This window comes from Pogonomyrmex barbatus, unplaced genomic scaffold (genome assembly GCF_055798465.1).
Source record: "Pogonomyrmex barbatus isolate J1 unplaced genomic scaffold, ASM5579846v1 scaffold13, whole genome shotgun sequence".
In the NCBI taxonomy this organism is placed as follows: domain Eukaryota; kingdom Metazoa; phylum Arthropoda; class Insecta; order Hymenoptera; family Formicidae; genus Pogonomyrmex; species Pogonomyrmex barbatus.
This window is the reverse complement of record NW_028297109.1, coordinates 6,775,530-6,791,960: the sequence shown is the minus strand read 5'-3', so window position 1 is coordinate 6,791,960 and position 16,431 is coordinate 6,775,530. Positions and strand designations below refer to the sequence as shown.

Below are 16,431 nucleotides of genomic sequence, written 5' to 3'. Positions count from 1 at the left end.
TAAATCTCCGCGTGCGATGCGTGTAGATTTAACAGCCCCTCCGTAATTAGATTACGCGGCAAAACAGAGATTTCATGGAGCTTAATAATCGAAAGATCCTACCAGCGTTATTATTAAACGCAAAGCTATTTCACGAGCCCGATGAAGATACGATACAATAGGAATTCGCATACGTTATGACACGATACGACCAATTTTCTAAGTGCCGACGAAGTTTCGCGATCGCTTCAAGCGAATTAATTTATACAGGGAAACGTATTTCGTGATCGGGCGAGATTACGTCTCGTCCACCTGCAAGTCGGAATGATAACACCGTCCGCCGACCAATCGGTTAAGAGAACATTCGTGTTAAAATCTGCATAACTAAGGCCCCGTGCGAATAAACATTCCATGTCCAGCGTAGGCGAGAGTTTCGAACCCATGTGATACGAGTGCAGGTCCTTGGAGTCTACGATCACTTGAGTATTCCGTAAACTTTAGTAAGACGAGGGATACTGAGGTCTATCACCTAAGTCGGAATTAATATCGCTTTAAATGCTTATGCAGATAAAAAGAAAAATTCCAAAACATTTGGAAAAATGTTTTGTTCTGAGAAGCCAAAATTTTGCTGAGACACACAATAATTTGTTTAAAATTCGATTCGTAGTTTTGTTCGGTAAATACATAATGTTAAACAAAATTACGTAATTAAAATAAACTATTATTTGTATAATATAAATAACTTAATTTTATTTATATTTTGTTTTTATTATGTGTTTTGTTATAATAAAAAGATATTAACAAAATGGACTTTTTTTTCGTTCTTTTTTTCTTTACACGAGAGCTTTAATTATCATGGATTTAATCATTTACAGATTCATACTTACGAAAATAATAGTTTCGCATGTATACGAAACTCTATTACATTTCTATTGAACGTAATGATCGTAGAAAGTAATATACGTCATATTTCTACAATATACGTCATGTACCATATAAAAAATCTGCATAACCGACTGCAACTTGGCGCATTACTAAGAAGAAAAGCTACATGTTATTTGTTTCTTAATGGCAAGCCATATACGTGATACTAAATTATACGGTGTTTTTATGCATAAAATATAACCAAATTGTTTGACAAAACAAGAAAGTTTTGTTTAAATTATTGTACTTTGTTCTGTTTTATATAAACTTTTATTATATTTTATTTTATAAAAAAATTAAGTTATATTTGTTAAGCACTATTTTATTTATGTGAACCAAAATTTTATTATTATGCATACAGAATTAATTGAAAATGTTTGTTTTGTATATAAAGAACAAAATTGTTTGGTTCACAGAACAAAATGGTTCCACAGAAAAATGTATTTTGCAGAAATAACTACATTTTCTGTTACATAAAATAAAATATTTGGTTAAAAAATGGTTTAGCTGTAACTAAACAGTTTTGTTGAAGGCATTAAATTTTATTTCCACATATAGCATGGTAAACATATAACGACATATAGACATTTCTTGAATATTTAATATCTGGTAACTTCAAACAGGTTGCTTCTTAATTCCTTGAATATAAATACAAGACATATCAGAATTTTGTAATGTCATACGTCTTGCGTAAATGTAACTCTATACAGACACTGATCATCTGTCAGACATTTTAATACGCAACGTACTGGTTTGTTACTTGTATCTCCTGATTTCGTTCATTAACTAAATGTTAACTAAATATTAACTAAATGTTAATTGAACACTGAAGCCGGTCACGCTCATCGTGAAAATGCTGCTAACCAGATATCTACTTGTCTCCTTTCTCCGCCTAATAGAAATACGCGAAAGCGCGTATCTATCTCTCTACGCCTCGATTGTTGTATTACGTTTTCTCACTTTAATTCTCGTTCGTTTTTCTATCCGTCTCCCTCTCTCCGTGGCTCATTTACATTCTCCCTTCCGTCCGACGGATGCACTCTCGCGAATGCATTCGGCGGTGGGTGCGAGGCGACGATAGCAGATTGCAGCGATATACCGAATACAGATGCCGCGCGGCAGCAGCGTCGCGCTTTTCCGGATGCGGATAGTTGTTATTTCGTTACATTGCACGCGCGATGCACGGCACGCGGCAAAGGATTATTTTATCGCGCACTTCCGCTCCGCCGCACTTGTCTGTGACCGATATAGCGATGCGCGCGCGCGCGCGTATTAATTTTTTCGACGCTCTAATTGATTACACGCTCATGCGGAGGAAAACATTCGCCGCTGCAGCAGCTTTGACATTATTTATATGAAACAACTGACAGACGCATTAAAAGCGGGAGACGGATATTCAAATTCATTGATCTTCAGAACGCAAGATTAGTCCGAAAGTAATTTTCCGCGTTTTATTTTCTCTTTGTTTATTATGATTGACATGACGTGACATGTCATTTTAAAATAAAAGCGAATACTTGTTCTTAAAGAAGAAATGTTTGCCTCTATTACTTTGAGGAAGTGAGCTGCAAACGTGAAATTCTAAACGACTTTTGATATGTTCAAGATTAGAGATTCGCGCCTTTGCAGATTGAATTTCTATAAATTCCGTTTAATCTCTCTCTCTCTCTCTCTCTTTCTCTCTCTCTCACGGGGCGGAGCTATCGATTTCAATGGCGACACAGTCTGACGTGGATCTGATAACTTTTATTACGCTCGTATCCTCGTTGTCTCCCACGGATCTGCTGCCGAGTCACTTGTAATTTTAATGACTGACACTCGGGATATCTCGTCGAGCAGAAATGGTCGAGGGGCGTTGTTTCATGCTCGATGCTCGACAACAATCGCAAACACGCTGCGAGCGTGTGCTCGTCTTTCGAATTTGTATAAAAAAGTAAAAATCGCTTGAAAAATATGGGTTTCCCCAGACGAGTGGAGGATCATAAATTTAATGCTGAATATCCCCCTCCCCCCTCCCCATCGCCTCCCGTGTAGTACATATTATATAGTTTCATCACATTGCAAGCACTCAGCCGCGTGTCGATGGAAAACATAAATCCATATTCAGCCAGATTACACGCGCGGCTCTCGTTTATACATTTGCGACTCCGAGAGATATAATTCTGCGTATTCCGTCCTGTCTCCTCCATTAAGTCTCCACTTTTTCTATTTTTAATCCTACAGTTCATAATGTATTTATACGAGAATAAAAGGGAACAGCGAGAAACGAATCGCGTTCCCTGTGACAAGAAGTGTATTCGCGAGATGCCTCCTCTACGCGAGATTAAATGAAATTTTCGGAAAGTCTTGTTTTTCCGATGCGCGTATGAACGCACGTATATTGTCTGATTTACCTCGTCTCGCAAATTTACGTCCCTTCGACGTACCCCGATTAAGGCAAAAATCCAGAGATTTTTGAATCCATTGAACCGTCGCGCGTCGTTTATTGAATGGTCGAATTTGACGGTTCGCTTTCGCAAACATTTGTGCAGAATTCCTATCATTCCTGAAAAATAACGCTGCCTAATAAAATACCAGGTCGAAGCCAGGCGAATACCATGATTCCCCCCAAAACGTAGCTCATCCATTGTTTTTTGCTTTTTTTCCTTTTATCAGATTAGTCTTCATTCCATCGGCATTTCTCTACACCCCCCATTTTCATTCTACAGTCGCATCACGCGTTTTTTATATTCCTATTTCGAAAAACATACCGTACACACTGCGCGTGCATTATTTTATCTGACAAATAAAATCGGTTACGGTGTACCGCGCAAAAGTGTTCCTATCTTTTCGCTTAACGCTCCGCATTCGCAAAGGGAACAGCGCAACAAATGCAAAATAATTGTACAATTTCATAAAGACCCTCGCTATAAGTGCAGCGAGAGATAATAATCTAAAAATATTCCACCGATGCAAGCACAGAGCCGTATCGAACTGTATCTCGTAATTAACATTGCGCGTGGTTATCGTCATTGGCGAAGAATGCATCTCCATAATCGATAGCGGCGGGGTCGCGCGAGATTATGTGAAACGCGGATGGGGCGCGGTAAGTTAATCGGCCACGCGCATTTATGAATTACGAAACGCGGAATTGAAAATTACAGCGGTGACTGCAGGAGGATCCGCGCGCAAAGCCGCGTTTTTGCCGCTGCCACGCACGTATGTGCACGTGTGTGCATAGGTCTCTCTCTCTCTCTCTCTCTCTCTCTCGCGTACGTGTCTGGTTTCAATTGCACGGATCGCGTGATGGAGCGACAGCGATACAAGCGTATAGAAGCGGGAAGAACGGCGGAATTAAAAAGGAAATACAATAAGCGTATGACGAACACGCTGCGTCGTGTCGTTGCGTTGCTATGTGAACGCGTTGTTCTGCAGACCGCTCTTAAAATGTATACGGGTGAAAAAGGAAGAAGAAAAAGAGAGAGAGAGAGAGAGAGACGGAAAAATCCCACACAGGGATCATTCTTATTCCCGTGTTTTTCACATTGCATCCTCAATTTTCAAACGACCGCGTATTTTGCTACGTATATAAAAAAAATATCGCAATAACGATATAATTAAAAAAGAGTATATAGCCAAAATATGATAAAATGGTCCCTAAAGATAATTTAATGAAATGAATGTCTAACAGTAGCTTATCAAGGATGAGTAGTATTCCGTGTAGTCTTTCTCAATATAGAAATAAATATTTATCCTGGATACTTTTAGATGACTATTTCGTTAAATTATCTTTGGGGATAACTTTATTATACTAATTCTGTTAGATGTCTTTTTCTCGAGTATAATTAATATTTCTTTATAATTATAAGTGTTTAAAAAAATAGAATGTAATTAAAGAAATGAGTTTATCCTCTATAAAATCTAGCCTAAATCTAGATTCAATATTTAAACAAGAAGATACATATAGTTCTTTAGAATATTGATTGTGGAATTTCGAAACAAATACAAGTCAAATACAAGTTAAATATATCGTCCATGAGCAGAGTTTGTCTCCCGTCGACAATCTGACCGCAGGTCGGGAAGGTTTGTGCCCGCGGGATATCGGAAGTTTCGAGATGGAAGCGTTTCTCCCTGTTGCGTGTGAAGGGGCTGGCGCAAGCCGGAACGGACGAAGGGTGACGGACGGCTAATTAGAGGGTGCAAATTAAGGTTCGCGAGATACCCGAGGGTTTGGTCGAGATGCGGCTGCACCGGGGGAAATCGCGATTATCGTCGGATAAACGCGGAATTTGTAAATGAGATCCCTCCCCCTCCCCCGCCCCAGCCGGGCTAACTTATTCAAACACCTGCCTGACGAGAGCGAACTGGCGATTCAACCGTCACCCTCTTTTTCGCGGCGGAGTCAATGACATTGTCGGTGGGGGGTTACGGCTCATCAGCCCGGATTCGAGAAAATGAGATTTCAGAAACATTGAGCTACAGTCGAGCTGTGAATTTCAATTTTTCCAGCTTATTCTCTTCTTTTTCCCTTCCTTAACGGATTACCTTTTAGTTTTTCTCCCGTAGATCGAAATAGTTATTCTGCTGTTGTGACGTTACGATCTGCACGATAAGAAAGTCGAGCATCAGTCAGTCCCTTTTTTCTTCCCAAATCTCACATTTCGCGACTTAGTAAAAATTACTCGGTAAAATTTCTATATGAAAATCGTATGCGACATGTTTTTGCAAAATGCGCATACGATACATACAAAGAATAGTTTTGCTAAAACATATGAAAATACAGATTTGAAAATAATTTGGTTGGACCATCAAAATAATTACGTAAAATGTTCAAGTTGATCGCTAAAACATATCGAAAATTTTTGCAACACTATCATCACACTTAAATATCTTACATCATTATTTTGATAAACTAAAAAAATTATTTTCAAATCTATATTCGATCAGATTTTTACATCAGCAAAATGTTTCGTGAAATTTAATTAAAAATAACAATTATCAATATTTTATCACATTTCAACAACGCTTGCTTGTATTGTACAGAGAAAAATCGTCAACTCCCAGCAAGAATTCTTACGTGTTTCCGATTTCTTTGACTGAATAAAAGGGAGATGTATGCTAGAGAATTTCTTTTATCTGACGTAAGAAAAGAAAGAACAAGTTGCCGGAGTAACATCTTATGCAAGTTTGCTACCATCGAATTTCGCGCCTCGCGAACGGATATTTTCACAAACGCATGCCTCTGCTTTTCCGTGATAGCCATAAACAGTTGGTTGTCAAGGGGAGGGTAGAGAAATAAGTGAGGAGGATGGGGCCGCGAGAGCTTTACAGACTTGGAAAGACGACAGGGTTTGCCGAGTAGTTAGCCGAACCCCCGTCTGGGGGTCATAAGGTCGCACCACCATTTCGGAGGGGTGACAGCCGGTTAATTAGCGAGACACCGCCGTGTCTCGGAATGGCGAGGAATCCCGGCGAGATTTCGGTCGGGTTGGGCGTGACTCTCTCCGTCTCACACTGCCCGTCTAATGTAATCTTAATGCGAATAATACCCGCGCAATTCCAAGTCGCGGTAGCGCGACGAAACTCGAAAGTCGGGCGTACAAACGCGAACAAACGTCCTGTGATTTACGAACTAAGAAGCGGGCGACCGCAGCCGTCCGGACGAGAAGACGTGACAAAATCGTCGCAAATGCATCATCGTTCGCTTTGCTTCTTCTCCCCCCTCCCCCCCCCCCAGGTAGTCCTTCTTACGCCTTTCTACTAGAGAAACATCATTTGCGCTTGTCAATTTGCTTTATGTGGCGAGAAGCGGGCGTGTCGTTCGCGACGCGATTTCGCAGTGTGATTACGCACGAATGAAATTTTCTTGTCGCTATTTTCATCGTACGCACCGAATGTGTACTTTCTTTTCAGAACAAGGGGTAATTGTGTTGTGCCGCGGTTGCATCCGCGGCTTTCCTTCTCCGAACGCTCGCGTTTCCGCTTCAATAAACTCGATCTACGTCGACGGTGCATTCTGGTGCAAAATGTTCGTTTGCTCGCAGCGAATCAAATTATTTGGCTGTTGCGTTACGCGCAACCTGAGTGGTCTGGTTGTAAAAAGCGAAGAGGGCGATCGAAAGGCCGAAGAAGCCGACGAAGATTAGTATTTTAAATCTTCATCTCCATCGATCTGTAAAGTTTCACTTTGACATTTAATTGATATTTAAAGCCAGCAGCGAACGCTAACAGCAGTCGTGCAGCGCTACTATTTATTCCTCGCTTATTTAATTAGCTATAGGATAATAACTCACGTGAAGATAGTTGCTCAATTTACTAGTTTTCGCGTAGAAGCAAGTCATTTTAATGAACATTAATGCTAAAATATCATCAACCACGCACGACTTAATAGCTAAATAATTAAAAGAATACAAGTTCTTTAAAGAATTAGATAACAAGTATTAGAAAATGTCGACTCAAATGTGAAAAAAATTTCCTGAGATTTCCCTGATTTTCAAGATAATTTGATAAAAATTCCAAGTAAAAGTATCTTACAAAAAAATATACATTTATTGCGTAAAGATTTTAATATTTTTCATTCATAAAAGCTCATAAATTATAAAATAAAGAATCACGTGAGTTTCAATAATTAAATTTGAAAAATTTTGAAAAAACTATAAAACTTAAATATTTTATATAATATTTTATTTTATATTTAATAAAAACTAAATTTTATATTGCATAAAATTTTAAAACTTTATTTTCAAAAACTACAACGAAAAAAAATTACAATATATAAATAATATCGATCAAATTCAACTTTTACAAAATTATTAAAACAAATATCCATCTTTATTAAATAAAATTACACCTAACATGAAATCATTATCTTTAATATTAAATATTAGAGTTATTAAAAATTAGAGTTAAATATTAGAGTTAAAAGTAAGCTCTGATATCTATAGTGTATAGATTATTTTTAACAATGGACCTATACAAATTCAATCGGTAAACCTTCAATTATAATATATAAATAAAATATTAGAAAAAAAAATTTCAAAAAATTCCTTGATTTTCAATGAATTTCCTAGGAATTCCAGATTTTTCCAATAAATTAGTATTACAAAATCGCGCTCGAAATGGCGCTAATTACAATGTTGTCTTTTTTTGTTACAGGAATTAAAATAGAAAAAAAAACTCGCGCACACGCCATACTTTTATATATCTTTTTTCTCGCCAGGATAACATCTAATGGAGGAGATTAATAATTGCTATGATTTTCTAAAGCGGATTTACCTTTCCCGGATGAATTGTCAGATGGAGAGCGCGAGGGAACGATCAAATACTCGAAATATTCAAGCGAAATATCTGCGTTAGCACCAATGGTAATGCGAGGCGACCGATCGCCATGTGCCGACTAAACTATCCCGAAAATCCCGAAATACGGGAAAATAATTCGTTATCCCGCTCGAAAGAAAGCTGCGGGAATGCGCGCCGGTGATAATCGCGATATTACGATTCGTACGATATTCCCTAAGGGGATGCTGAACTCATCTGTGTTACCGATAGAATGCGGTTATTTTTGTATTAATTTTATAGATTTAGAAATTTCAAAAATTCCATACTTGTTTATGCATTAATATATATTTAGTACATGAACTATCAAGAACGAAAAACAGATGTGCATATATACATATGAATACACTTTCGTCGTCATCATTCATCTCTTCCGCATCATCTCTCGATGATGTCTCGCGTGTTGTACACAAGTTGATTAATAAGTACGGTTTAACATTTCCTCTTTTTTTTTTTGTATCGATTAATTTCTGAGCAAAATTCGAGAAGCCTAATTTAGGAAAGGTTCTATTTTCATAATTTCAAAAGGGAGAATTGATTAATCGCGCCCGCAATGAAACCGCCGTTGAATCGGCCGTGCTATCGTCTAGATTCGCTGTTTATCGCACATTTAACGGATAAACAATGAATTGAAGCAAATACAGGGGTGAACGGGGGAGGTACGTGAAGCACGGAAACGCCGTTGGATGGAGAGAGCGAAGCCACGAACGTGAGAGAAGGAACGGAGAAAACGCTAACTGGTCGCGCGCGGTATCGTCGCGGAATCGTGCTGTATAACAAATCCCATGCATATTTAATCAGTCAGAATTATGGCTCGTCATGTAGCAGTTTTAACGGATCATCCGTTGCTACGTGATCGCCGGCTCGCCGCTTTTTCAGCGAGGCATGGTATACACGCCCCGTCCCCCATCGTCATAGAGAGAACGGCGGAAAAATGTATAAAAGCGCGAACGAAATCGCGGAAAACCTCGCGGAAAACCTCGCGGAAATACGCGGCTGAAAAAGAAAAAAAAAAGCGGAAAAGAGAAAAAAGCACGAAACGTGTCTAATTCTTAAATTTTACCACCGAATGATAAAACTCCCGAAATATCGAAGTTCCAAGGGGCGAAGGAGGGAAAGGGAGGGAGGGAGGCAGTTTCGAGACCGCGGAATCCATCGACATTTTCCGGAGCGCGGAATATGGAGTGCTCCCCGGAGTTTCATCGGGCGCTCCATTAAAGCGGCCGCAGGAAGATTAAGATACCCGAGAGTTCCACGGAGCGAAGAAGGATTCTCGCGCGTGCGCGCGCCAGGTAAGTCGATTGTAAATAATTTATTCGCACTTATAATAACGCAATTATGTATAACGTCGCAGGATGATCGCCGAGAAGTCGACGTCGACCGGGCCATATTACATCGCCCGCGGAATGTGACGTAGACCTTTCATTCGAGAGTCATCCATCGTGTGCGCGCAACGCACGTAAAACGATGTGTTTTTTTTTGCGTAGTAACTTAATTTCGGGGTTGCAAAAAAGCGACGAATATACTATCGTGCACGGAGCTTTCGTGACCCGCGCCCGGCTTGCTCGCCCGCACGCTCGACTTCATATCGGTTCTCTCAGACAAGTCTCTTTCTCTCTCTCTCTTTCTCCGTCGAGTTTTTTAATTTCCATTTTTAATTAGTAAATCCAACGGACCGTTTACCCCCGTCTCTCTCGCGCCTTTTCTCTATTCGCTCGCCCTCCGGTGTTTCCGCGGAGAACAAGAGTATTGTCCGGCGGCTTCGAAAAAACGCACTGTTTCTATTGGTGTCCGTATCATTTTGACAGAAATGGAAAAAAAAAAAGAAATAAACAAACAACGGATGGTGTGCGGGGTCGATAAAACATGATTTTTCCCGCGCGATGTCTGGTAAACGCGACAGAAACTGTCGGATTTTCGATGGATTTTTTTTTTCGTTCGGGATTCTCATAAAGTACACCGGTTCTGGCTTAAAACAATATATTTTGCGCAAAAAATAGAACTGTGCGCGCAATTGATGAAAAAACGTTCCGAGGAATTGATTACTCGAATTTGGGTTGTTAGCAGGGTGTCTACTCAAATGGAAAAAAAAAAATTCCCTGATTTTCAAGGCAATCTGTTAAAAATTCCAGATAAAAGTTTTTAAATATATCTTATAAATAAATATATATTTATTGTGCAAAATCCTTCATTCATATTTTTTATTCATAAAAGTTTATAAATTATAAAATAAAATTAAGAGTTACACATTCGAGTTTTAATATTTAAATCTGAAAAATTTTGAATGAATCTATAATAACTTTAAATATTTTATATCGTATAAAATTTTCAAACTTTATTTTCAAACGCTACAAACAAAAAATTTTAATTGATAGAAAATCCAACTTTTATAAAAACTATTAAAATAAACATCCGTCTTCATTAAATAAAATTGAACCTAACATGAAACCGTTGTCTTCAATACTGAATATTGAATTAGTAAAATTAGTGTGCTCTGATATTTCGATTGGATGGATTCTCTATCGTTAACAATTAATCAGAATGTTGTCGAATTTAAACCTCTGATTAATAATGTAAAGACAAAATATTAGAAAAAGTAACTTTAAAAAAAATTCTCCGATTTTCAATAAAATTCCCGGATTTTTCAAAGCATAAGCAAATTCTCTGAAAATCCCAGAGTTTTCCAAGTTTTTCTAGGATACCTGTTTAGATATCTAATCATCAGGATTAAGAGTAACACATTTATCTTTTCCGCTTTCCATGATGCAAGTTACGTCTTATCCTTAATGTAATGTTATCATTTCTGCACGCTTCTGACGAAAGCTATCGAGCTACGTCCAAACTTTGAGCCTTTCCAATAAAATATTCACGAGACATTCGAGTAAGCGCGGTATCCAGTTCGCCAAGATCTTTCCTCGAGGTATTAAATACGTAACGTTAAAACACACGGTGTTAATCACCGGTACCTTTATATCAGCTTCGACATAAGTTCGTTTCCCGAGAAACTTCGGACACTTAGATTCTTAGTTCGCTTCAATCAGCTTCGACAACCGCCAATTAATCGAGGAATAACATGCAACCGATATACTTGGCGCACCTATTGAGAAATACCTTATATAATAATACTCGCTCTCTTGAGAAGCAAAAATGATTCGCTAGTTATATAAATCTCCTTGTCGCCGATGCAGCGCGTGTACGAAAATGTATCGGCGGTATTTTTCCGCGGTGCAATCTGGCCCGTTGAAATTTACGAGGTTAACTGCGAGAGGTGTAAGCCGATGGGTGGTGCCTCCTGACACGCGTGGCGAAAACGAGAGGGGGGGGAGAGAACGTGGGGTGTATTGTGACATCTCGCGTGCTGGCGCCATGCGTTTTTTCCGATTCACATAAATTCCCGTCGCGAAATATCATCGAGATAGTTGACAAATGTTTCAATTAATTAATACAGTTAAGTAAGTCTTCGCATCTTCACGCTCCGTAAACATCCGCTCCAATAAATTTGTGCGATCGCGTAAGATCGTCTCGTCTCTCGAGGAGAAGTAAAAGAGAATTCCTCCTCGATACTTGCGACCGGATCCGTCGCGCTTTAGTGTCAAGGAAAAAGTTCCACCTTGTCATCGGATAACTCTTCACGAACGAAAGGTTAAAGAAGAGGGCCTCCCCACTCCCCCCCCCCCCGCCCGGTACGCGACGCGTTGAGAACGAAATTGCTCAAACTTTTAATTGGCACGTGGAGAACGCGAGCTTCAACCGATAAGCATACGTACGATTTTCGTCATTCGCGCGAGACGTAAAAATAATTTCACGTGAACGGTTGTCGTGTCGTGACGTGTCGAGATACCAATTTTGCAAGGTGTACGCGATAACGGGGAATATCATGCACAGAGAGAACAATTTCCCTGGCAAGTCTAAACATTTGAATACAGATCAAAATAATTTTGTTGGACTATTAAAATTATTATGTACAGTTAGAAAATAAATTCTAAAATTTCCTGATTTCTCCATGTTTTACAGACGACATGGAGAATTTTCCATGATTAATAATATTAAATTTTAATGTTTAGAAGCAGAGACAAAAAGATAGTTTAGTCATCATTAGTCCTTAACTTTGCATTAAATGCAAATTTCAAATCAACAAAAAATAAACGAGTATGTAAAAATAATGCAGTTACGACAGAAAAGAGAGATTAAATAAAAACACTGAAAAAAATTATATTATAAGTATTTTTTAAAAAAGATTTAAGAAAATTATGAGCAAAGTTCAAAGTTCAAACTTCTCTATATCTTTTCCCGACTTCTTCAGATTTTTTGACAATTTAAATCTCTATGACTTTTCTCGGTTTTCTAGATCCAATCATATATGTACATGACATTTAAATATAATAACGATACTGCGAAAAAATATTTGTTCTTTTAGCAACTAATTTGAACGTCGCATATAATAGTTTCGAATCGTTTTCCAAAATCATATTTCAGATCTGTATCCGGCCAAATTTTTTCCAAAGAAGTTTGCCAACAAAACCGTTTCGTGCGATGATGAGCGCACGCACGTTCACTTTCGCACATCGCTGGACGATGACTCTCAAGCCGCGGCGGCATCGTCCGCGATTGCACAAGCATGGCGATGGTGAGCCAAGACCAAAACTTGATCAGCCGTAACGCGAGCGAATTATTTTTGCGCTTTCGCGGTAACGAGAGTGAGAGGGCGCGAAAGGGCGCATTATGTCGAGGAAAACAAGCCCGGATGGTCAAGCGAGACGCGACAAGTGGCGGACAGACATCTGGGCTAAGTAATTGCATTGACGCGACTAACCGGGCCAACTAAAACGCGATTTAGCAACGCGCCGCTCCTTTCTAAATTACAAATATGGTAATACATTTCGCGAAGTTGCCGCGTGAAACAATGGATCAGAATGTAACTTGTAACACTCAACGTACCCGCCTTACATAAAACGGAGAAATAAACGATATCAATTTTTATATAACAGTTTAAGAAGGGGAGAGAGAGAGAGAGAGAGAGAGAGAGAGAGAGAGAACATCGGCGGGTCGAAGAGGAATTAGGAAATCTTAGATCGCGTCCGAAAGTGAGAGGCGGAAGGAGCGATATAGTTACATTCACATCGACGTGTGGAGCTCGCGCGGAGATCGGACAGCTCGTACCCGTGGCGATTAAATTAGGTCTCGGAGTTGCTGCGAGTGGCGTGTTCCTTAAGGCTGTTGTCTACCATCCTCCTCGAGAGCCAAACTTCGTTCAACCGCAGGGATGAAGCACCGTTGATTAGACGTATACGCCGAGGAGTACAGTTCATAAGTAAATTTCAAGTTAAATACACAGCTATGCAATGTGAGATGTAAACACCGGATACACCGGCGAGCGAAATCTTTATGGTGAGGATGACTTAATTAGTATCTGAGGAAGCGTGTATATAACATTTCAGAATTGTAATATCTTGAAATAAATTTTCGTACACCTTGCCTGATAATCCTCGTCTCCACCAATTTCAGTAGTTCGTCAAAACGGTTTTTTTTTTTCCCCCCCCCCATTGAAAGAAAAGTTCCTCCTCGCGACTTCTCGTAGTGCGTGATAATTGCGAATTTTTAATCTAAGCAAAACAAGGAGAAAAATGTCGCGTCGCTTTTGACAGCAGAGCTCAAGTCTCTCCCCGCGTTCGGAACCGATTTTTTTTATCTCGACCCACCCAAGGTACACGCTGCCTGTGAGTGAATCAACGCGGTGGCGAGATCGCAGCCGCGGAATCGGATTTGTTCGCGAGATCGCTCTCGAGACTGCAGCGGAGGCGCATAAGCGAGAGGACTCTCGAAGAACGGTCGGTGTTGCTGACAGTCAGCCGGCAATTTAGTCGATCAAACTTCCCACCGCAGGGTTGTCGAAGGTAGATTGGCAAGCGAGAGAGGGAGGAAGGGAGGGAGGGAGGGAGGCGGTGGGTACCTTACGAACCTGCGCTCCGAAGTAAGTTCCTTTCCCACGAGCTATATGCACGCGTCATCGTGTTCCGTTTGCACGACGAGAGCTGACGGCGTGCGGCTACGAGGACAGATTAATTAAGGTCGCGGCGACGTTGCCCGGGCAAGCACGTTCCATTTTCCGCCCGTTTGTTCTCCACTCCGAAATATAGCGAAGAAACTTGACTTTTTACGACTCGTCCGGCATTCCGGTTCGATTCCGAGAGATTCCGAATCGAGGTGACAGATCCCAGCAGTTTCTCGGCCGACAAATTCCCCTCTTCCGAATTTACTCGTTTAACGATATTCCAAATTTAAAATTGATAATCTCGACGAAATTCAGAGTTGCATCGCTCTGTGTCCCGTAGATTTTGAACACGTGAAAGTATGTCGCTACTCGGAGAATCTCGCGGAGCGCTGATACATTTGCGTGCCGAACTATCAACGTCGGCCATAAATTATTTTAAGTACCCAGCTGCTTTCGTCGCGAGAGACTCGCCGACCTTCCGCCGTCGTTTTACGACGATGATTAAGACACGATAGATTTCTAATAATTACGGGCGTATGGCTCACGACTACTGCATTATTCATTCCTTTTCGTCCCGTTTTAGAAGGTGCGCGCGCGCGCGCGCGCGCGATCGCTTACTCTTGGCCAAGACACAATATTCCTTTTCTGGCCTTCGATATCCCTCCCACTTGCTCGCCACTTACTTCATTTTATGCTTTCTCTACGTTATACTTCTTACGAAAACTACACCTTACATCGCAAATAAATGTAACCTCGACTGAGACCGAACTGTATTCGCTCCAATTCTCGCATCCTCTCTCTTCCTCTCCGCCGGGCATTCACTTCCCGGCACTCTTCTCTTTACGCTATCATAATTGAATCCAAGATCCTAAGTAATTTTCAAAGTAAAAAAAAAAAAAAAGAGAGAGAACTTTCAAGTGCTATGTTATATTACATGTGCATCCTAGAATCTCTTTTAGTTTGTCCCTCGACATTGTACCACTTGCCTCAATCTAAAAATACATTTTATCTAACGATTTCCAACGATTTACTTTTCCGCTCTACATCTTAAGATTAATCCCAATTAGTGTCAATTACATAGAACAGATGTGCAATTATACCCTTCCTATTCCCTTTTCGTGCGCCTTTTAGATCGCCTTTTAGAAGGTCTGCCTTGCCCCAAAGGCGAGAGTAAACGGCTCCTCCGTTTTTCTCTTCCCCGTCGCCCGTTCGTGCGGCAAGCCGCCTTAATCGGTCTCTCGTCGGCAGGTCGACTCTCGATCGGCCGCGGTCTGTCTCGACGAGACGCGCCTCGTAAATAGAACGCCGTTACTTTCCACGGGCCGCGGTCGCCTTTGCATCGGCGTGCACATATCATATGCACGCTTCTCTCATCCCCGATGCGCGTGTACCTTCACCGGGAGTGCCTGCCTCCGTGTGCCGGCGTGAACGTACACACACCACACACATCACACATACACACACCCACACCCACACCCACACCCACACACACCCACATCCACCCCCCCCCCCCACACACACGACTTTTCTCGTGCTCCAATAAAAAGGGATGAGGAAACTGATACCGCGCGCGGTTGCATTATGCGCGGCTGACCTATAAGGAGAACGTTCGCCGGATGAGAGGAGAAACACGAGACGCGCGATGCAACTTACCTACCGGTGCATCGTACACTTCCTTTCCCCGCGTGCTTATTCCGCTGTCGGTTACCGGTGACGGTACGTTGCGAGGCTCGTTGCTCACGGTAATATAAAAGGATTTTTGTAAAACACCGGCGCAGATCCGGTGAAACGTAGCACGTTTATCCGCTATTTATCGTTTGAACGCGGAATCCGCGTTCTGCCTTCGCGTTCTGCATGCGCGGCGCGGGAGGAGCTTTGCAACTCGGCTCGCCGGAAGCCGCGACGGCGGCCGTGGTTGCGTGTTCTCGTAAAGGCTGCACCGAGATCTCGTAAAGGCTATATATACGGGGTGTTCCGTAAGTCGAGGTCAATCACTCGGCAGAAGTCTCTGAACGGAGAGCCAAACGCGAGGAAGAAAATTGAAACGAACAATGAGTCTGAAAATGCATGTTTTTAAATTACTGTCATTTTTATATTAAAATTGCTTTACTTTTGAATGTTTTTTTTTTTTTATCAAAATTAAAAGAAGAGATGGTCTTTATGAGTTTTATCATAATTATAGTCAAATAAAAGCTGCTTCAGCATTATTCAGGATGCACGAG

The 16,431-nt window shown here is 40.8% G+C and overlaps 2 protein-coding genes across 4 annotated transcripts in view; one reads left to right on the top strand and one right to left on the bottom strand.

Annotated features, from left to right (window-relative positions):
* Nucleotides 1-16,431, bottom strand: part of qin (tudor domain-containing protein qin) — a 151,717-nt gene that overhangs the window by 75,637 nt on the left and 59,649 nt on the right. The gene's annotated exons all lie outside the window — the stretch shown is intronic.
* Nucleotides 8,999-16,431, top strand: part of LOC105429839 (uncharacterized) — a 64,746-nt gene continuing 57,313 nt past the window's right edge. The window contains exon 1 of the mRNA XM_089072408.1: nucleotides 8,999-9,509. Within this exon, the coding sequence (XP_088928534.1) occupies nucleotides 9,287-9,509 (223 nt within the window). The 5' untranslated portion in view covers nucleotides 8,999-9,286. The remainder of the gene's footprint in view (nucleotides 9,510-16,431) is intronic.